The sequence below is a fragment of the Colletotrichum siamense genome, assembly GCF_013390195.1.
Source record: "Colletotrichum siamense strain Cg363 chromosome Unknown KSG_Cg363_contig01, whole genome shotgun sequence".
Classification (NCBI taxonomy): domain Eukaryota; kingdom Fungi; phylum Ascomycota; class Sordariomycetes; order Glomerellales; family Glomerellaceae; genus Colletotrichum; species Colletotrichum siamense.
This window is the reverse complement of record NW_023501014.1, coordinates 6884725-6908088: the sequence shown is the minus strand read 5'-3', so window position 1 is coordinate 6908088 and position 23364 is coordinate 6884725. Positions and strand designations below refer to the sequence as shown.

The 23364-nt window shown below is 26.5% G+C and overlaps 1 protein-coding gene across 1 annotated transcript; it reads left to right on the top strand.

The window, feature by feature from the left end:
* Nucleotides 1–17366: 17366 nt before the first annotated feature.
* Nucleotides 17367–19154, top strand: CGCS363_v001757 (Drug resistance protein; the record flags this gene model as incomplete). Its single annotated transcript, XM_036633606.1, has 6 exons — nt 17367–18097; nt 18148–18381; nt 18439–18506; nt 18581–18660; nt 18736–18917; nt 19148–19154. 6 exons carry the CDS (start codon nt 17367–17369, stop codon nt 19152–19154), a joined length of 1302 nt encoding a protein of 433 aa, XP_036502897.1.
* Between the last annotated feature and the right edge of the window lie 4210 nt (nt 19155–23364).

Here is a 23364-nt window from a genome sequence, read left to right as displayed (position 1 = left end):
TTCTACTAAATAAGATTAATAATAAAAAGAACTAAGCAATTTATACCTAGAAAAAGCTTAAAAACTAGAAAGTAATAATAAATAAAAATAAGAAGATAAACCTCTTTAAAAATAAAAAGAAGTTAGTAGAAAAAGAAGTAATTTACTAATTTTAAATCTAAAACTATATTTATTAATACTAAATATTAATATTATAAATATATAAATATAATTAATACTAGAAGAAGTTTCTTTTTTATAGTAATATTCTCTTATTACTCTTCTAAAGTAATATTCTCTTAATACTTTTTTAAAATAGAGGTCTTTAGCTACTCCTTAGAGATAATGATTAATAGTTAATACTTTATAATAGTAAAGCTCTCTTAATACTTTATTTTAAACTCCTCTTTTAATATAAAGAAAATTAAAAAGAAAACTAAAAAGTAGTAATAAAAGTTCTACTTTTATAAAATTACTAAAAGTAACTACTTCTTCTTCTAATTAAATAACCTAAATATTTAAAACCTAAATATTATATAATATAAAGAAGTTTAATAAAGAATTTAGTAAAATAGAAACTATAAAGATTAACTTAATTAATAATAAAATAAATTAAAAACTAATTATTTTTACTTTCTTAATATTTAACTTATTATAAACTTTTAGTTTAAAGATTTACTTATTTATAATTCTTAGGAAATAAGAAGTAATAAAAAAAAACCTTTAAAGTTAGCTATTTTTAATACTATAAAGACTTAAGTTAATAGCTTATAAGAAATAGATTATTAGTAGTTTAAAAAGCTCCTAAATAGCTTTAAAAATCTCTTAAATAAATAAATATATAATAAAAAAGTTACTATAGATAGAAAACTTAATAAAGTTAAAATAAGATAAGTTATTTATAATAACTTTTAAAATAAAAATAATAAAATAGTTTATATTATTATTACTAATTTTATTATTCTATAAATCTTTTTACTAGTTATAATATTTAAAGATCTAAAACTTTACTAAGTTAATATAGTTATAGCTTTTTTAAATACTTTTATAAGAGATTAAAATATCTTTATTACTTAATTCTATAAGTTTAATAATAGATCTAATTAGTTCTATAGATTAAAAAAAACTCTCTATAGATTAAGAGAATCTCTTCTTTTTTAGTATAAATAAATTATTACTATCTTTAAATAATTAAGATTTAATTTATTCCTAAAAGAACTTTATATTCTTATTAATAAAAATAATATTATAATATTACTTTATATTAATAATATATTTATTATTATACTTAATATTAAATAAGTTAATAACTTTAAAGATAACTTATATAATTTCTTTTAGATTAAAGATTTAAATAAAATATAATAATTCCTTAAGTTTAAGATTATTTACTATTATAAAATAAAATAACTTTAAATCTTATAAACTAAATATATTAATAATATATTAATAAAAAAAAGTATTATTAGATATAACTAAATATCTTACTTCTTTAGTAATACTTAGCTACTAAAGATTATAAAATAACTTAAAATACTTATTAAGATATATAAATATTAAAATAATCTAAATAAGTTATAATAGATTATAAATAATATATAACTAAATATTATAATACCTATAAGTAGAACTACTAAAGATTAATAATATACCTCTAAAAAGTATAATAAACTATTAAGATTAATATAGAGATATCTTTATAACTTATAATAACTAATACTCTATTTTAATAGTTTAAAATACTCTATTAATAACCTTAAATTATTAATATTTTATAATACTAGTTAGTCTAATTATAAAAGAATAGGTAAATTAATAGCTAGTTATATAGTTATATATAGAGGAGTACTAATTACTTAGAAATTAATATTATAATTATTTATAGCTATATTAACCTATAAAGCTAAGTAAATAAATCTAATACTTAAAGGGAAAGCTTTACTATATATTATAGATCTCTTCTAAGAGATAAATATCTCTATTTAATTACCCCTCTAAGTATATATAGATTCTATAAATACCTTTAATAATTATCTATTAAATAAATAGTTACTTAAATTATATTATATTAAGATTAAATATTACTAAATTATTAATAATATTAGTAATAAAGACTTTAAAATTAACTATATCTTAATTTATAAAATAATTATTAATAGCTTTATTAAACTATTAGTAATAGAGAAGTATTATAATTTTATTAGAATACTAAGTTTATTTAAACTACTTATAACTAATAATAAGTCTTAATCTAAGGATAATATATTAAAACTTAACTTTAATTAAATCCCTTCTATTTATTTATTTCTTTTATATATAATAACTTTATTCCTTTATATCTTATTAACTAATTAACTTTTATAGTTAAACTTTATATTATTTTAATTACTTTAATTTACTCTATTAAATAGTTAAATTACTAATTATAAAAGTCTTCTATATAAGAAGTTATTTAATAATAAAAACTTAGAAAGTAATTAAAGACTTTAACTTTACTAAATTATAAGTTTATTACTAAGTTAGATATCTTAGTTAGTATTTCTCTAAATTATAATTATACTAAGTTTAATTAGTAAAAGTTAATTAACTTTAAATTTAGATAAAATTAATATAAATTTAAAGTTTAAAAAAGTAAAAGATTAATTAACTAAGTTTTAAAAGTATTATAAAAAGATTAATCTTTAAAGTAATATTAATTAAGAACTATTATATTTAATACTTAACTTAATATAATTAGTAAATTAGAGAAAAAATATTATAAAGCTAATTACTAACTTAAGAATTACTATTTTTAGAAAAAGAGAACTATTTAGAATATAAAATCTAAGATTAAACTAAAATAAATAGTTTTTAAACTTATCTAAGTTAAAAATTAACTTTATAAAGAGGTTTTAAATAGTAAATTTCTAAATTACTAGCTTAAAAACTTAACTTAAGTTAAAAATAAAGAGTAATACTAACTATACTAAGTAGCTATCTAATTATTTTTATAGAAATAACTTAAATAGTAATTATAATATTAATTAGCTATATAAAAACTAAAAAGGGTTAAGAAGTATTTTAGAGTTAAAATAAGATAATAATAATAATATAGAAAGATAAGAATAATAAATAGAAGTAAGAATAATATAAAACTACTATATAATTAATTAGATTACTACTTTAAAATAGGAATAGTTTTATTTAAAAGTATTAGAAGTATTAGCTAAAAGAGGAGTATAAGATAGTAGTTAGCTAAGTTTAAGCTTAAAGCTTAAATCCTAGCTTAAATCCTACCTTTATATAAAGAATTAGCTATACTACTTTATAGCTAGCCGCACCTAGCGCTTATAGCTAGATTAATTAAGCTACTTTACGTATATCTATATACACTTTATTATATTAATAGCGTCTACTCCCCTTTTCTTTTCCTACTTATATAAAAATATAAGAAAAAGCTAATTTTACGCTATAATATGTATTTCTCTATATTATATATAAAACGTATTAAAGTTATTACTAATACCTTAATTACTATTAATTACTATAGTTTTAGTAGTATTTAAATATATAACTATATAATAGAGATATAAAGTATATATTTTATACTTCTATAGTAGTTAATCTACTTATTAAGGTATTACTAACCTAGCTAGTTACTTTATCTTTATACTATTTAACTAATAAAAGGTTTATTTTTATTATAAGAGATTAAGATAATATTTATTAAGGAATAAAAGAAAAGACCTACTATATAACTTTATATATCTACTTAGTATATAGTTTATATAGCTTTAAGTAATATATAAGTATACTAAGAGGTTTAATATAGTTCTTTAGAATAAATATTTTAGTAGTTAATAAGATTAATAACTCTCTTAATAGCTTAGCTTATTTATAATATTAAGTAAAAGTTTATTACTATATAAATTATACCTTATTACTTATAGTTTACTATTAGTTAGTATATATTTATAGTTTATTATATTAGATATATTAAGAAAGATACTAAGCGATAATAATAATATAATAGCGCTTAAAATATTAAATCTATAGCTATTAATAATTATAATAATACTACTATTTAAAGACTAAAAAACCTATAAACTAATAAGTATTATTAGTTATACTAAATAAATAATTTAATAATATAGATAATAATATAATATTACTAGTAAAGTATAAAAATATAAGAGGTACTATTAAAGTTAATAAAAGATAGAAATATAATATTATATAAAACTTCTTAAACTACTATAGTATTATAGTAACCTATCTCTTAAAGAGATATAAGATTTTTTATTTAAAACTTTTAAGATCTAAATTAATTATTTTATAATTAGTTAATAGTTAAACTTAGCTAGCTAGATAAATAAAAAGTCTAAGATTATTACTACTTAGTAAAGTAATAAACTATAATATAAGTATTTATACTATATATAATAATATTATTTTAACTAGCTAGTATTTATTAATAAATTTAATATTAATAAGGATACTAAAATATAGAGGACTAAATAGGTACTAAAAAAGCTTATTATGTTTTAAACTATAAAGATTAATTAGTTTTAGAACTTTTATATATAAATCTTATTAGCCTTTATATTAAGTAGTATCTTATATTTAACTATATATTATAGTATAACTAATAGTAATAAGTTCTTTTATTAGCTATAAAAATACTTTATTCTAAAATATAAGCGTTTTCTAAAGCTAAACTTTATTATTATTATAAATAACCTCTCCTACTATTATATACCTAAAATTAAGGGTTTATACTAAATATTAAGTATTAATCTTAAGTTTCTACCCCTATATTTACTAAACTTTAACTTTATTAAAAAATATTTTAGTAATCTAAAATAATATATTAAGAAGATATATTTAAAGTAAAATAATAATAAGAATAATACTTAAGAGTTTATAGAATATTTATATAACTATACTATAAAGATTAAGTATTATTTATTTTAGATTAAAAGCTATTTTTACTATTTATTTATTAACTTTAATAGGATAAAGTATATATTTAATAGTATTAAACTATAAAAAAGAGGATTTACTACTAATATTAAATATTAGTAAGTAATCTAAATTTTTATTATATATTTATATATAATAGATCTTAATTATATTATTATATAATAGTTAATTATTAAATCTATAATTATAGCTAATAAGATTACTAAAAAGTTAGCTATAAGTATACTAAAATATAAAAAATATATTATTATCTATTATTTTTATTAGTAGCTATATATATATATTAATTTTACTTACATAATAGCTAAAATATATTATTAATACTTATAATAATAATTTATAATAATAATATATTATTATAATTAAAGACTTTAACTATAGTTAGAAACTTTAACTACCTCTAACTAGTATTAAGATAGACTAAAATATATTATTTATAGATCTAAAATAATAATAATTTTATTACTTTTATATATATAAAGTAGTAGTATTAAATCTATAGCTATAAATAAACTTTTTTATAGTTAAATATATTATATAAAAAAATTATATATATAATTAAACTTTATACTACTCTTACTATATTACTTTTCTTTATTATCCTCTTTTAAATAATATATCTCTATTAATAATATATTACTTAAGATTTTAATCTAACTATCTTTATTACTTTATTTAACTTTATTTTATTTAATTTATAACTATATAGGTAGTATCTATAATATTAATAGTAGTAATAATAAAATAAAACTAAAAAGTTCTAAAACGCCTATAAAGTTAGCTATATTTAATAATAAATAGCTTTATATATACTTACTCTATAGCTTTTAGCTGTTCACTATAATTTTTACCTACTTAGAGCGATAGACCTCCTAACTCTACGCCTCCTAATAATATATATAGCTTTTAGTTATATAATTATAATCTCTAACTATATCCCTCTCCTAACCTCAGCTGCACTTATATATATATATTAATAACTTTACTATCTTTAACTTCACTTTAGTAATAATATAGTTTATAATTACTTAATTACTTAATTACTACAAACTACTAAACTATTAACCTATCCTCTCTCTTATATATTATTTATACTGCTAACACTATCCTTATTACTACTTTGCTATCTACTATTAGCTAAGCTATTATTAGTAACGCTCTCTCTGTTTAGTATAAAACGCACTTACTAATAAGCCCTATTAAGCTTATACTAAGGCTTAAGCTATATCTACCTTAGTATTATAGAGGGTTTATATAAAGAAAGGCTACTCCTTAGGATAGCTAGAGATATATATAGCCTTTATACTAAAGTTATTAGGTCTTCTTATTACTATAATTACTTAGTAAATAAGGTCTCCTAAAGAAGTATTACTAAAAGCTCTATTTAATATAACTTTAATAAAGCGCTTCTAATTAGGGATAGAGTATATACTAAACTTAAGGGTTTTATTTAGTATATAAATATTATTCTATATAGTAATATCTTTAGCTATATTCTTAAAGAATGGTATACTTTATATAGGGTTAATATTCTTATATTCCTTATATAGTGTAGATATTATAAAGGATTTATTATAGGTTAATAAGGATAGGTTGTTAATATAGGTTTAAAGGTAAGGAAGAGGAAGAGGGAAAGGTATAAGGCTTTATATATAGTAGTAGAGCTTTTTATGCTTTTAGCTATAAGAACCTCTTATAATAACCTCTTTAGTTAAGGAGTTATTTTTATTTAGTAGCGTTTATAGCACCTTACTAGAAGGTTTAGTGAAGCTATTATTAGCTAAGCTATAAGAGCCTTAGTAACCCCTTTAGCTTTAATATGATTAGCCTTACTATATATAGCATTACTAGCCTTATACTATGCAGCTAGCGCTATTACTGTTCTATTAGTCTATTTAGCTAAGGTGTGCGTTCAACTTTATAATATTTAGAGGTTTACTTACTAATAGGAACATATAAGGTTTCTATACTGTTTTCCTTAATTAATAGAAGGTATAAGTTAAAGTACCTATATAGTGTTTTTAGAATTATGCCTATATATAAGGTGAATTTTGCTATAGTCTTTTTATAAGGGGGCTGCGTTATAACTATAAACTTAATACTTACTCTATTAACTAATTTTAACTAGTATTATTAATAAGCCCTACTACTTAGCTACCACTCCTATAGCCTACTAGTAAGTATTAGAGGCTGCTATACAGCTCTCTCTAGCACCTTAGCGTCTAGCTAGTTCTTCTCTATAGTATATTATAGTTATTACTACGTTCTCAGGTTATAAGCCTAGCCTTATTAAATTAACCCTAAAAATATTGATTTTAAGGTCCTTTTAACTACCCTAAGTTCATAATAATCCCCTTAATTATCTCTATTATTTTACTATTCTTTTTATATATAGATTAGCTAATTTTATCACTAATCGCTTTATCTATTTATTTTCCTAACCCTTAATATACTTTAATATACTATAGTAGAGATCTTATTATATTCACCTTTAATTAAGCATATATAGGTAAAACCACTACCTTATAAGTTAAACTCCTCTTAATAAACACCTTATATTATTAATCTCTCCTACTATAACTTCCTACCCCTCTTATCTTATTACTATAAATAAGCTATTACTATAATTAGCGCTACTATAAGAACAACCCTTATTAATATATTAAAGCTATATAGTAAGTCTAATTAGATAACTTAGAAGGTCTCTATTAATACTATACTTTAAGCTACCTAAGTTAATAACTATATCGTTAAGAATATTCTTAAGCTTAATATAGAAGTAAAGAAAGAGGCTTAAGCAGCTAATTAAGATATTACTTATAATATCTTCATTATAGTTATAAAAAGCCTTATTAATAAGCTCCTTAATACAGGCTAAAAGGATAATAGTAACTTATATAAGTTAATAGAAGCCCTAAAGAAGTATATTTTAAAAGTCTTAGAAGATGCTATTAGTATACTTATTAATAAGTTTAATAAAAGTACTATAGAAAATTATAAGACACTCTATAATATACTTAGATATACTTAGTACTTTAAAAGCTATATTACTAGCTTTATTAATATATACTCTAACTACTACTAATCTATTATCTTTCTTAATTACTTTAAGATAAAGTTTCTAGATATTTATAAGTTCTATACTACTAATAATAAAACACCTATATAGAATAATATTATTTAAACCTTATTTACTTTTATATAAGATAAAGAGTAGAAAATTAGTATTACTACCTTTAAGAAAACTACTAATATTAGCTAATAGAGTATTAGTAATAGGAAAGTATTTATTATATTATTAGCTAATAAGTCTACTACTAAGTATAATTACTATAAATATATTTATACTACTTAGTAGTATATAACTACTTATCTTAAACTTATTCTAAATAATTAAGCTAACTATAAAGCTATCCTAATAAAGGCTAAGAAGTATATCTATAATACTAAATATAAGTAAAATATACTTAAGAATAAGTCTATCTATATCTATACCTCACTAAGTATTCTTAGTTAATCCTCACTAACTAGTATTACTATTAGAAGACTAATAGATATTACTAAATAACTTATTTATAATATTATTAATAAGATAGTACTTACTACTATTATTAACTAGAAGATTCTCTATTTAGATATTATCCTTAACTTTAGCTATTCTAACTCTATTTTTAATAAGTATAGCTACTTTATTATATATAAAGCTAAAGCTAACTTACCTCTATATAAGGGTGCTAATAGAGAGTATATTTAACCTAAAAGTATTAATATAGTTTACTTCTAAACTATTAATTTATAGAACCTAACTAAGATAGTTAACTAGACTATTAATAATATTAAGTATAGCCCTCTAAGTTTAGCTAACCTTCTTAGCTTAAGAAAGTTATATAATATTAGTATTAAATATAACTACTATACTTCAGCTATAATATAAGTTTTATTAAGCACTCTATTTATTAAAGTTAACTAGTAATTAAATATCTATATTATCCTTACTATTTAGTATTAAAAAGATATTCCTCTTAATATTACTATTAGCCTTACTATAGTTTGCTATAAATAGCTACTATCTCTTAAGCTTATATATTACTATTTTCTATATACCTACCTTAATTAAGTTATTAAAATATACTACTATATTAATATTATATTTATAACCTAAGAGATTAAAGACTTCTACTATAAAGCTTACTATCTTACTAAGTTTACTAAGATTATTAGTAGAGACCTTTTACTACTATTAACTAATATTAGTAATAAGATCTATCTTAATATTATTAAAGTTAAACCTCTCTCTATTATAAGTAAGAGATATATTCTATACTTTATAGATTACTATAGTAGCTACTACTAAGTTATACTTCTACTTAACTATAACTATAAAGTTATTCTTAATACTATTAAGATATTTAGTAATATCTTTACTAATATAATATATATTAATATTAAGACCTAAGTCTATAATAATATACCTAAGTTTAAAAAGGTCCTTTAAGACTTATTCTTCTCTAAGTCTTATATAAATATATCTATTACTAACACTTTATCTATAAATAGTACTATTAAAAGAGCTAGAAAGACTATTATTAAGGTATTTTAAACTTAATTAATTAATACTAATCTTCTAAAAGAACTCTAAGACTATACTATTAACTCTACTATTTAGATCTTTAACCTTCTTCTATAAGCTAATAAGAGTAAGCTAAATCCTTATAAGATTATAGCTTATAAGCTTAATCTTATAGCTAATTATAAGCCTCTATATATTAAGTATCTCAGAACGTTTAGATATATCACTTATATATATAAGAAAGGTCTTAATAAGCCTACTTATTTAACTAAAATAAAAGCTAAAGTAATAAAAAGCTTTCTTATTAACTATAGCTTATTTTATAGTTATATTTATTATATCTATATTCTTAATAAGAAAAAGGTGTTTTACTACTAAGATATCTAATTTTATAAATAGCTTTAGAAAATAGTTCTTCTACTTATTACTAAAGCTCTTATTACTAATAATAGTAACTATACTATTTATTTTAATAATCCTAACTTTCTAATTTATTACCTTATTATATCTAATATAACTAATACTCCTAAGGAACTTATTACTAATATTAATAAGTAGACTTCTAATAATAAGAACTTTAATCTAAAACTAGCTTATATTAACTATATAATATCTCTACTTCTAGAAGAAGTCCTCTATTACTAGAATATTATAAAAGATATAACTATAGTAACTAATAATACTATATAAATATCTTTAGAGATTAATATATAGGATAATAATAATAATAACTTATTTAAAAGTATACTAGAAGATAAGGAAACTAATTATAGAGATCTAGCTTATACTATAGATATTATTAAAGAGGTAACTAATATAATAGTTCTAAAGATAGTAGTTTAGAATAAACTTTATTAAGTAGCTTAGAAGTTTAAGAGATACTACTATTAGCTTACTAAAGTCTATAAGTATAAGAAGAGGTTTTTTATAACTATTAATATCTAGGTTTTAAACTACACTTATTACTTTATACTTAACGCTATTATTACTATTACTCTATTAAAGGTTTTACTTAATAGTATTATTATCCTAAAGTCTTATAATAATACTAAGTTTAGCTTTTAGTAGTTTAACTAAAAGGTAGTATTTAAGCGTAAAATATAGTAGTTCTATAATAAAGAAGTATATAAGCTTATATACCCTCCTTATAACGCTAAGATCCTACTTAGTAAGTAGGTACTTAATATTAAGACTAATAATAATAATAAGATTATTTAATATAAGATTTATTAAGTAATCTATAGTAATTATAAGTATAAAGATTAGTCCTCTTAAGAGGTCTATATAGCTATTACTATAGCTATTATAATCTATATATTCTTTACTATTATAGCTCTTTATAGATTTAAGTATAAGATATATAACTTTAATATAGCTTTTTTAACTACTCTTATCCTTAATAATATAAAAGTCTATATATACTAGCTTCTAAGCTTCTCTATAGATAATAGTAAAGTCTAACTATTTTAAAAGGCACTTTATAGCCTTTATAAGAGCCCTCTTTAGTAGTTTAACTATATTAATATTAAGATATAAAAGCTTAGCTTTACTCCTATTAATAGTAAGGTCTACTTATTTATTAATAAGTTACTTAAAGCTTATGCTCTTATATATATTAATAATAATATTATTACTACTCCTAATAAGAAGATAACTAAGTAGGTTTATAATATATTTAGTAAGGTTTACCCCTTTAAGGACCTTAGTGAGGCTACTAAGTTTCTAGGTTTTTAGATTATCTAAGACTATACTAATAACTAAATCTTTATTAACTAGACTAAATATACTAAAGCTATCTTTACTTACTTTAGATATAAAGATATTAACCTTATTAAGACTCTTATAATATCCTATAAGGAGCTACTAATAATATAAGACCTTAAAAAGTATATAGAGGAGGAATATACTATCTATATTAAAGAGACTAGTTGCTATAACTACTTTACTATTAGTATATATCTTAATATATCCTATACTATTAGTAAGCTTAGCTAAGCTAATACTAAACCTTCTAAAGCTTACTTTTATACTATAAAGTATCTTTTTTAGTACTTTAAGGGAACTATTTACTATAGTATTATCTTTAGTAGTCTTAACTTAATAATTAACTATAGTTTATATACTATAGTAGATTTATCCTTTATAGATAATAAGCTCTCTTATATCTTAACTAATAGCTATATTATTTATTTTACTAATAGCTTAGTTACTTAGAAGTTAAAAAAGTAAACTTTTATTACCTTTAGTTTAACTAAAGCTGAGTATATTAACTTAATACCTATTATAGTTACTATAAAGTAGCTATACTATATAGTTAAGCAGCTTTTTAATTAGAAGATCCCTATACTTACTATTCTCTTTACTAATAGCGCTAATATGTATATTAATGTTATAAACCCTCTTAATAAAGCTTAGACTTATTATATTAACCTCTACTATAAATAAATTATTTAAGAAGCTATTTATAATAAAACTATTATAATTTATTAGATTAAGGGTAATAAGATACTTACTAATAGCCTCATAAAAAGCCTTAGCTTTTATAAACACGCTAAGTTCGTTAGAATGCTAAGGTTAATAGAGGGTCTTAATTAAGTATAGAAGGATAGAATAGAGGATATTAACTAGCCTAAAGAAAGATTAATCTAGGCCTTTTAAGTTAATTAGAGGCTAAGGATTATCTAGCGTTTTACTAAGTTATTAAATAGTTAAAAACTCCTCGTTTTTAAGCTTTTTAGCTTAAAGAGCAATTTTAGCTAGAGTAGCTAGTTTATATGTTAGCTAGCGCTATAAGGCCTAAGGGGGGGTGTTAATAAGCCCTACTACTTAGCTACTACTCCTATAGCTTACTAGTAAGTACTAGAAGCTACTATATAGCCCTCTCTAGCGCCCTAACGTTTAGCTAGTTCTTCTCTATAGCATATCACAGTTATTACTACGTTCTTAAGTATACTATAAATCTCTTACTTAATAGATTAATATAATATTAAGGTGTTAATATATTAAGATAACTCTAACTTATTTAAAACTAATATTATAAAGTTTTTAACTAATATTATTATTATCCCTCTTAGTAATTTAATATATATTTTTATATAAATATCTCCCTCTAACTTTTAATAGTTTAAATAAAGTTTAAAGTAAGATACTATATTAGAGAGGGTATTAAACTACCCTCTATAATAAGTATTATTATTTATAAAGAATTTAATTAAGTTCTTAATATCTTTAGTAAGATCTTAAATAAAACTCTATTTAGTAAACTAAATATCTAATAACTTATAAATTACTTATAAGCTACTATTTACTAATTATAATTTCTATAGTTTCTTTCTAAACTTTTTATTAATATTATATTACTTATTATAAATAGATATAAACTACTTAATAAAACTAGCTATTTAATCTAAAGCTTTTTAAAGTAAATTTAATACTATTAGTAAAAATAAATAAATTAGGAGTATAATACTTAGTTAATAAGTATTTAAAAAGTTTAATAGTAAAAGAGTTAGTAATAAATATTATAAGATATTTATATATAGCTAATATATTAGTAGTAATAATATTAGTAGTAGTAGCTATATATATAAATTAAAATATTAAAGATAATAATTTAACGCTTTTATATTACTATATATATTAATAATAGTATTACTATTAGCGTTAGTTAAGCTAGATCTTAACCTTAATAATAGAAGTATAGTATTTTTAGCCTTCTCTTCTATTATTATTATTTCCTAGTTATTATTAACCTTAATAATATTCTTATTTCTCTTACTTTAGTGTTTCTAATCCTCTATAAACTAGTTATAAAAAATCTTACTAAATAGTTTTTTAAGTAATTCTATATTATTAATATTAGCTTATTTAGTTATAATAGCTTTTATTTATTTCTCTATATAGTGAGATTTAATCTTATAATACTTCTAGTTTAATATATAGTACTAGTTAAACTTCTTATTACTTAAACTATTCTTATATCTTTAGTACTTTAAGTAGATATATATATAGAGAAGTTATCTATATATACCTTCTTTTTAACGTTTAATATTTATAAAATTATTAGTTTTATAATTAATTACTTCTTATATACTAGCTAAAACGCTTACTTAGTTATTTTTTTAAAGCGTTTATATACTAATTACTATACTACTAGAGATTAATATAGCGCTATATTACTACTTAATAGTAAAGTAAACTTTACTTCTCTCTTTAGCTTATTTAAGAGAAGGGATAATATTAACTTATAGAATACTTAGCTAAATAACCCTTTTAATAAATAAATAGACTTAAATAAAGATTAGTATTAGTTTAGATATATTAGTAAACTTCTTCTAAGTAATAATAATAGTAATATTAGCTTTCTTTATAATATATAAATAAGCTACTTCTACTTTAAATTAAATATTACTATTTACCTCTTAGTTTTTAGTATTTATATTTAATATAAGAGTAATATTAAATCTATTATATATAATACTCTTAATAATTAGATTAAGAATAAATAAATTATTACCTTTAAGTATTAAGCTATAAATAACTTAGATTTATAGTAGAGTTAGTTCCTTATTACTTATATTATCCTCCTCTTTAAATATATTATAGAATAATATAGATATATTATTAGTACTATAATAAAAGGCTATAAGTATATTATTTATAAATTAAGTAGTTTAATAAGAGATTAGGTTAATTAAAGTTAAGTTTAATTAAAATAGTAGTATTAATAAAAGTAAAGTATTTTAGTGCTAGATTATATATAGTAAATCCTTTTTTTACTTTTTTTATATTATTATTACTTTTTAGTAAGAGGATGCTTTTAGAGCTTTTTATAATAATAGAGGGGCTATAAGTATATACTTTCTTTATAATATAAACTTAGCAGCCTCTAGCTAGCTACTATAACTTTTACTTAGAACTTATACTATAATAACCTCTAACTTTACCTTTTAGCTAACAGCCTACTAGTTATATAATCTTTTAGCCCTATTTCCCCTATATATACTTAGGTATACTATCTATTAAATAATCTTATCACCTTTAACATTACTTTAATAATAACTTTATAACTTTAACTAGGTTTAATTACTATAGAAGTAGACTTTCTTTAGCTTTCTAACCTATTTACTAACCTTTATATATACCTTCTATTAGCTTAGCTATCTTTTCTACTACTTATACTATATATACCCTCTAAGATAGACGTCTATTATAATGTTTTTAGGAGATATAATGCTATTACTATCTATATTTATTAGTAATGCCTATAATTTAGCTTAGTTAACTTACTAGCTATACTGCCCTACTAAGGATATTATTAAAGTAAGTATAAATATTAAGATTAGTAGTAAATATATCTATATTATTAAGTAAGAAGTTTTATTAAAGTAAGTAAGTAACTTCTATATTATTACTACTAAAGTTAGCTTCTAAGACTTTAAAGTAGGACTTAGCTATAGCTATTTAGTTCTTAAAGCTCTATATATTAAAGGGTATTATCTTACTAATTACTATAAACTTAGCTCTATAGTTAGTATTAATCTTAATATCTTAAGGTGTACTTTAAGTAAAGCTTTATAGTATAAGATCTTATAGATTAAGTAAGAAAGAATATATTATAAAGGTATAAGAATCTAAGTAGTTTACTTAGTAAGGAATAAGCTTAAGGCTTAGCGTAAGTAGTATCTTAAGTATATAGCTAAGATAAGCTTTTCTATAGCTAAAGACCTTATAAAGCTATCTCTAGTATATATTTTGCTTATAGTGTGAGTTATATAGGTAAGGCTATTAACCTTATTAGTAATAAAGCTATTATTAATAAGGCTAATAGCTATAATAGTATAGCGAGTTAAGGTTAGTATAGGTAGTTATTTTAAACCCTTAGGTATATATACTATAAAGCTACTAAACTAGGTACTAACTAAGGTGCTTTTACTACTTTTTCCCCTATTATGAAAACCCCTACTAAGTAGGCTTAAAACTTCCTTAACATAATATAAACTTAGCTACTACTAAATTATTAGTTTTAGGTTTAGCTTTAGTAATAATAACCTCCTTAGTAGCCTCTTTAGTAACCTCTTTAGTAGTAATAGCTTAATAAGCCCTCTTAATAAATATAATAATTTTAATTAATAGTAAAGTAGAGCATTAAAGAGGATCTCTAGTAATATCTTATACTAATTATTATATATATTATTATTTCTATATACTATTAATAATAAGTAATAGATAATACCTAAAAAGGTTATTATCTACTTACTAAACTATATAGTAATATTTAAGAGGTATTATAATACCTTTAGATAATAAGATTTAATAGAAATAGATTAATTAAAGCTATTAGAATAAGTTAATTACTATACTATAAATATCTATATAGCGTTAGGTAAATTTTCATATATATATAGGGATTATACGTGCGTAATTTCAGCAAAAAGGGGGGGCAGATGCTGTTAACGCAACAGAGTGTACTGGACGCTTAGAAGATTTTCTGAATCTCGGATCCACTTCTTATGGCAAGCGTCTTAACAAAAGGGCACAGTCATTCAATCCAGCAATTTCTGAGGAAAGGATTCGACTTACCACACAGGTATTTGGTCAGTTTCACGAACTGAAAATCCGGTAAGGTAGGTGATCCACTCACACTTTCGGGAGACGTTAGACAAAAAGGCGGAAACCCAACATTTGATATCATAGTACCTGCTCCCGTACGCACAAGTTGAAGCCACGACCAATACATGAAGACTAAGGTATCTGCTTCAGGAGTCCCTCGACCGCCTCAGCAGGTTTAACGATTAATATTTCTTGTTTGAGGCTTTTCCGATACGACGGGGTCGTAAGACAAAGCGTTTGAAGCATATTTCTCGCCTAGATTGTATTCAGCTTTTCGCGTTGCGCATCCTGCAATGTTGTGTCCAGGTCGTCTTGCGGGTGGTGTTTACTCTCATTCGGCAGCGCCAATGTCGGCTACCGGCGACGGTTAATGGTGCAATCCCTCAGCCAAGTTCCAAATTATGTAATTGAAGCGATCGGTCGCCCGTCGCTGAACTCGGTCTCAACGGAGTATGCCTTAGCCACAATCCCCCTACTATAAGCGAGTTAATGGAATTATTATTAGCTAACTCTACGAGGCGTACTACCAGAGGCCTACGGAATCAGTAGAACAATCTAATGAACATGGTCAAAATCCCTTCCTGCTGCTTTAGATATATGTGGCGGTTTATCTCGTGATACGCCTTTTGCCTTGCGCAGCCCCCTCGGTGAGCCTCACCGAGGGAGCGGGTCACGTGACTAGCACGGGCCTCGCGAGCTCATGATTTAAGGACGCTCAGGAGGGCAACTTCCTCCTGAGCAATACACGCCTTTTCATAAACTCTTCGATGGCTCTCAGCAATATGTAAGAAGGCGGTTTCTTCGTCTCTGTCAGAATGACACTTGTCACAAATTGAAACACTCTATTATATATAGTTCTGAAATGCCCCTTGGATAATAAGCTTATCGAAATTCGGCACTGCTGGTCAAGGAATCAGGGGACCTTACAATGCAGTCCTCTATGAAACGCCGTGTGCAGGGCGTCGATAACGGCACGCAAGATCCGAAGGATATAAGAACCCCTGCAAATGACTCACTTCAGTCAATTTACGTTCGACCAGGAATTGAGCGTATAGTTCTGTCTTCCAAGCAGCTTTTCACAAAATTCGCATCCCCCAGCTGCCAAAGTCCATTTCAACTAACACCGGCCGCACCGAAAGCCATAGCAACACAGACAGCCACGGAGTTAGCAACATTCAAGCCCGCGGCTTCCCCGTCACGCGCCGCGCTGAGAAAAAGTCACGATGCCCCGGCGAGCATAAAAATGCCGCTAATTTCTCCCGGCCTTGCAGAGACTACGACGGCGCCGGAAAAGGCCGTAGTCTTATCGAAAGCAAAAGGCGCCATGGTTATCACGCAAGTCTGTGCCCAGCCTTTTTTCAGCAGCTTCTGCGACGGTATCATCGTCATCGCACTACCATCCATGCAGTCCACTCTCGGCCTGTCAGAGGGGCTTCTCGGCTGGCCCAGCTCCAGCTACTTCCTCACGGCGGGCTCGTGTCTGCTGCTGGCGGGCTCTGTCGCGGACGTCGTCGGTAACAAGCGGGTGAACCTGGTCGGATCCTTTTTCAGCGCCGTATTCGCCATGGCCTGTGGGTTGTCGCGGTCAGGGGGCGAGATCATCGCCTTCCGTGCCCTCCAGGGCATAACGAACGCCATCATCGCCCTGTGTGCCATATCAATCATCTCGAACAACGTGGAGGAGGGCCGGCCGCGCAACATGGGGTTTGCATTCATGGGGTTCGCCCAGCCGCTCGGGTTTTGTTTTGGTCTTGTCCTCGGCGGAGTCTTTACTGATACCGTGGGGTGGCGGCCGGCGTTTTACCTCGCTGCGGCTGCGAGTGGAACACTGTTTATGCTGAGCATCTGGGCTTTGCCGCAAGATACTAGGTCAAAGACAGGCCCATCCGTCCGGAAGAGACTGATCCACGAGATTGACTGCGTTGGTGTCGTGTTGGCCAGCACGGGGCTGGCGTCTTTGGCTCATGTATTGGCGTGAGTGTCTAGTCCATTACGGTTACCGTCCTTTGATTGACGATTGCCAGGTCGCTCTCAGCCGACATTCACAACATTCATAACATATCCAGCATGGCTCTCTTGGCTATAGCAGGCTGCTCGATCCCACTCTTCGTTGGCTGGATGCACCGCCAAGTCAACCGGGATTGCACAGCTCTGATTCCCAACTCGCTGTGGAAAAGCCACGTCTTTACCAGTTGCTGCGCCATGGTTCTTCTCACCAACGCATTGGCCAACTGCATGGAGCTGTACAGCAGTCTCTTGTATGTGAACGTATCTGTCCTATCTCACATATTGACGTTGTTGATGAGAGATTCTAGTTTCCAGCAAGTCCAGGAAGCCTCCGCGATCAAGGCATCGTTGCAGGTCGTACCGTCCCTCGTCGCAGGTGCTCTCACCAGCAACGCCACAGGGATCTTCGTGCCCGCATGCCGGTTTTGTGGATGCTGTCAATCTCGTCAGCGATGAGCACCGTTGCGCCTCTTCTCATGGCTCTGGTCCGGAGCAACCAACTGTATTGGGAGAACGCATTCTTCGCGCAGGTGAGAATGTGAAACCGCCGTTGATTGCGACTGCTGTTGCCATTTCTGCGAAGCAACTGACATATCTGCTACTAGATTCTCACCCCAATCAGCTGCGATCTGCTCTTCACTGTTGGCCTTCTCATCATCTCGGATGTCTTCCCGCGACACATGCAGGCTCTAGGTGGCGCCGTGTTCAACACCTGCGCACAGCTCGGCGCGGCGATAGGCATGAGCGTGACACAGGTCATTGCTTCGTCTATGACCAGGAAGTCTTTGTACGTCGACAAGTCGTCGCCCGTCGTTCTGATGACTGGATACCGAGTTGCGTTTTGGATAATGTTTGGATGGATGATAGCGGTCTGTCTTGTGTGTGTACTGGCTATGCGACGAGTCGGTGTCCTTGGCGTCAAGAAGGATTAATCTGTGAGGTTCTGTTGCGTAATATCACACCTCTAATTCTTCTCACCGCCATTTTGGCCTCAAAGAAGTTAATATCGAAGGTGAGTTCTTAATGACGATGGCTTATCAACCCTCATAACTGCCCATCTTACGGTCCCTTCCACGAATGGCATTTCAACAACACCCAACAAGCCAAATTGGCCACCTGGCTAGACCTAGAAAGAAAAACAGAGACAGAAGGGTTTTGTGCCGTGATGCGTTCGTGTGTCTTGGGCCAGTTCGTGGAAGCACGTTCATTCCGGGGCTAAGCGTTCGTTCTGGAAGAAGCCCCTACGCCCGATAATGGTGCCACAGAACGTTGTTGCTGATATGGCGGATAGTCAGTTTCTTGGAATCTTGACACAGGCTTGTCTCTGCTTTTATCTCCTCCTCTTTAGATATTTCGCGAAAGCTCGTCTTGGCTCTAAGGGACCCCACGATTCTCAATAATTGAAAGCTATTGAAAGCCAGCCTCAATCTTCCCAGACCTTGAGTTGAAGTCACTTATCGTGTCATCGGGATACATTGCTGCATATTTTACTTGCTTTAACAATCCAGCTTTATGCTTTCAGCACGGGCTCAGCCAGCACTATAGTCAGGATATTGGCTGTTCCTACCGCTTATTCCTTTGCGGTCACAAACGAAAGCAATTTCAAGACCATCAATGAACTGCCGGTCACAGTACTCCTGTTTTCTACATTTGTTGTTTTATTCGGTGGAGAAGAATGGGTTTCGTCCAATGATTTATGAGGGCATTCCTATTGTCAAGATGTTGAGGAAGTTTCGAGTCCATTCGAGCCCTCCAGTAGGGGTTTCCACAGTAGGGGAGAAAGCAGTAAAATGACCTCGATCAGTGCTTAGTCCAATAGCTTCGCAGCACACATACCAAGAGGTCCTATTATCATAATAAAATCTCTTCAGCCTTTAAAAGCTCGTGGTGTCGCTGATGTCAAGGGGATGAAGATTCAAAGCGACTACGCCCACAACGCATCGTCTTGTTGGGTGCCATTCTAGCCAGAGGCGATGCTGACTGAGATGACTCGCTTGGAGTCAGAGGTATGTCTACCGGTGCTCAGGGCCCTCGTTCATGGCAAAGAAGGCATTAAGGCTAGGGCCCACAGTCACCAGACTAACCATAGGATGCACCAGTGAAGAAAGTCTCGTCTATCATTCCCATCAACAGAATCAGCGTTGTGGTCACTACGTGAGTTGATGGCACCCATGATCTGTTCACACATCTTGAGCCCAGCTTCCCCATCAGGAAGTCTTCGCGAAAGTACAAGTCGAATACGCTGCAGAGGAGTAGGTAGCTTCCGACTACGGGACGGCTGGGTCCGTGGATATCGCGACAGGTACGAGCCGAGCCCCTGGAGACTGGCTTAGAACACGATGAATGCCCTGAGCGCCAGAGCTGGCGAGATTTTCCAATTTGGACATGAGTTCGTCATGTGGTGGACCTCGAGATATGTCTGGAGGTCAAGTCCGAACTAATTACTTAGGTTGAAGAACAAGCTCAGGATCTCCTCGCGTGGGTTAGTAAATGTTGCTATCACACGTGTTTGCAAGAGCCCAGTGATTCCAACCTCAATCACAACATCCATATTGATGATGATCGAAGCTGTAGTGGGAATTGTAAACCGTCCATGTGAAAACGGTGCAGCATCCCCGTCAGTAGAAGCAATAAATCTGTCCCAAATTATTACTGATGTCGCGTGATCGCCCTGAGCAGCGTTCGAGGCCAAAGCTGTTCAACGGCCTGTGCCTGCTGATTCTCGAACCAGCAGCTGAAATGAGGGAAAAGATGGCAATGCAAGAAGCTCTGGCTGACGAGAGGAAATGACAGATCTACTGACTGTCTGATTAAGTCCCCTTGGGCGCCCCTGCGATCACAGACGGAGTCTCAGCCACGGATCAGGACAGGAAAAATGCATCGACTGAGTAAGACATAGAACAAAGACTCTGAGGACAACCAACCGAGACTTTTACACAGGACGCTACCTGCTTCGTCGGTTTTAACGACGCAGGGGCACCCCCGCCCTACACGTTTACCCTAATCGCACTCATTTGCGTTTGCCCTTGCTGAAACCCCTGCAAATGCGGGATTTTTAGGTTTTAGCTACACTACTACCCTAAACGTTAATTAATATTATTATTTTTATCGTTTTTAATCAGTTTACTAGTAATTAATACTATTTATATTAATTTATTTATATCTTAATATTATCTATAGCTTTAGGAATTATATAAAGCGTAATATATATATTTAGAGGTAAGATCTTATTATATATAATAGTATTAGTTTATAGGTCCTTATAAACTTAAGATTTATTATATATATTATAAGATTTAATATAATATAAAAGTATAATATATATATATACTAGTATAATATATAATTAACTATATAATAGCTATAAAGAAGTTATTCCCTCTTTTATTAGCTTTTAGAAGGATTAAGCTAAAGTTTATAATACCTTAGCGCACTTAATTAAACTTAAAATATATTATTTTTAAAGAATTAAGCTAGTTTTAATTACTAATACTTATAGAGTTATTTATAAAGTTAATAACTATTAGAAATAAATATAAAAGTATATCTTTATATAATAAAAGTTTTATAGACCTATTATTAATAAAGATAAATATAAACTTATATAGCTATACCTAAAGAAGTAATAATATTTATAAACTAACTAGAACTTAAGCTTATATACTTTTAAGTAAACTATATATAGTTTTTATAAACTAAACTTTAAATACCTCCTTAACTAAGATATTAAATAATATAAATAATATTAATATAAAAAATAATATAGATTAAGAAGAGGAAGTTAATAATAAAACTAAAGAAGAAGAAGTATTTATTTAGTATAAAATAATTAATATAATAAGCTTAGAAAACCTTAAAAATATTAGATTTATAGAAGAAAAAGAAGTTAAACTATATTAAGAGAAACTTACTTTTAATACTACTAATAAACTCTTTAACTTTAAAGAACTTATCTTACTACTTAAGATTTACTAGTTTAAGATTCTTATTTAACTTAAAGTTATATTTCTTCTTAGTTTTAAATTAAAGTTTAACTTTAATATCTATACCTATATATTTAAAACTTATAATCTTACTATTAAGCTTATAATATAGTTTAATTATAATATTATAAAATAACTACTAAAGAAGTTTAATTATTTATATAAAGATTATTAAGTTACTATTAAAGATATAAACTTATCTTATAAGTCTAAATAAGAAGTAATTTTAGGGAAAAGTTTTAAGTAATACTTATTAACTTATTAATAGTACTTTATATATTAAGATTAACTTATTAATATTATTATTAAGGATATTAAGTTAAAAAAATAACTAAAGCTATTAATAAGTATAAATAGTTTAAAGCGTTTATTATAAAATTATATACTTATTATAGTTACTTATTAATAATAAGCTAAGATACTATTAATATTACTATTTTAATACTTTATACTATTATTTTAATACTTTATATATTTTATAATTAAGTAGAGCACTTTAGTTTAATAAGTAGTATTCTCTATACTTAAGATGCCTTAATCTATATTTAATATACTTTACTCTATAATATTAACTTTATAAGTAGTATAAATAGATAATAATAACTATAGTATTATATTAAATTAACTAATATTATCTAAGGTATAGCTTAAGTAATATAATATATAATCTATATTAGTTTAATAACTTAACTTAATACTAATAGAACTTTATATATAAAAGTAGTAAGTATAAACTATTTATTTAGAACTATAGTATAAATAGAAGTATTTACTTACCTCTAAATATAACTCTTATTTAAATAGTAATAATAAGTATTACTACTATACTAATAGGGGAGTAAACCTTAAGTATTATTAAATATCTAAAGATATTATAGCTAAATAGGTATTAAAGATTATAAATAGTAATATTACTATTAAAAAACTATTAACTCTAATACTTAAAATAATTAAAACCTTAGCTAATAAGAGAAAAATAGTAAAGAAAACTATATTAATAAGTGAGGTAGTATTAAATATAGTATTAAATAGTTAAGTAATTTAAAATAATACTCTTTAAATATTATTAATTAGAAGTAAACTTTACTTTATAAATTAAATTAATATACTACTACTTTATATACTATATATATAATATTAATATCTATAGCTATATTATTAACCTCTTCTATTAGTTTTACTATTTATTTTTATAAAACTTTCTATAGAGGCTCTAATATTACTACTAATAAAGGTTAGTACTCCTCTAGC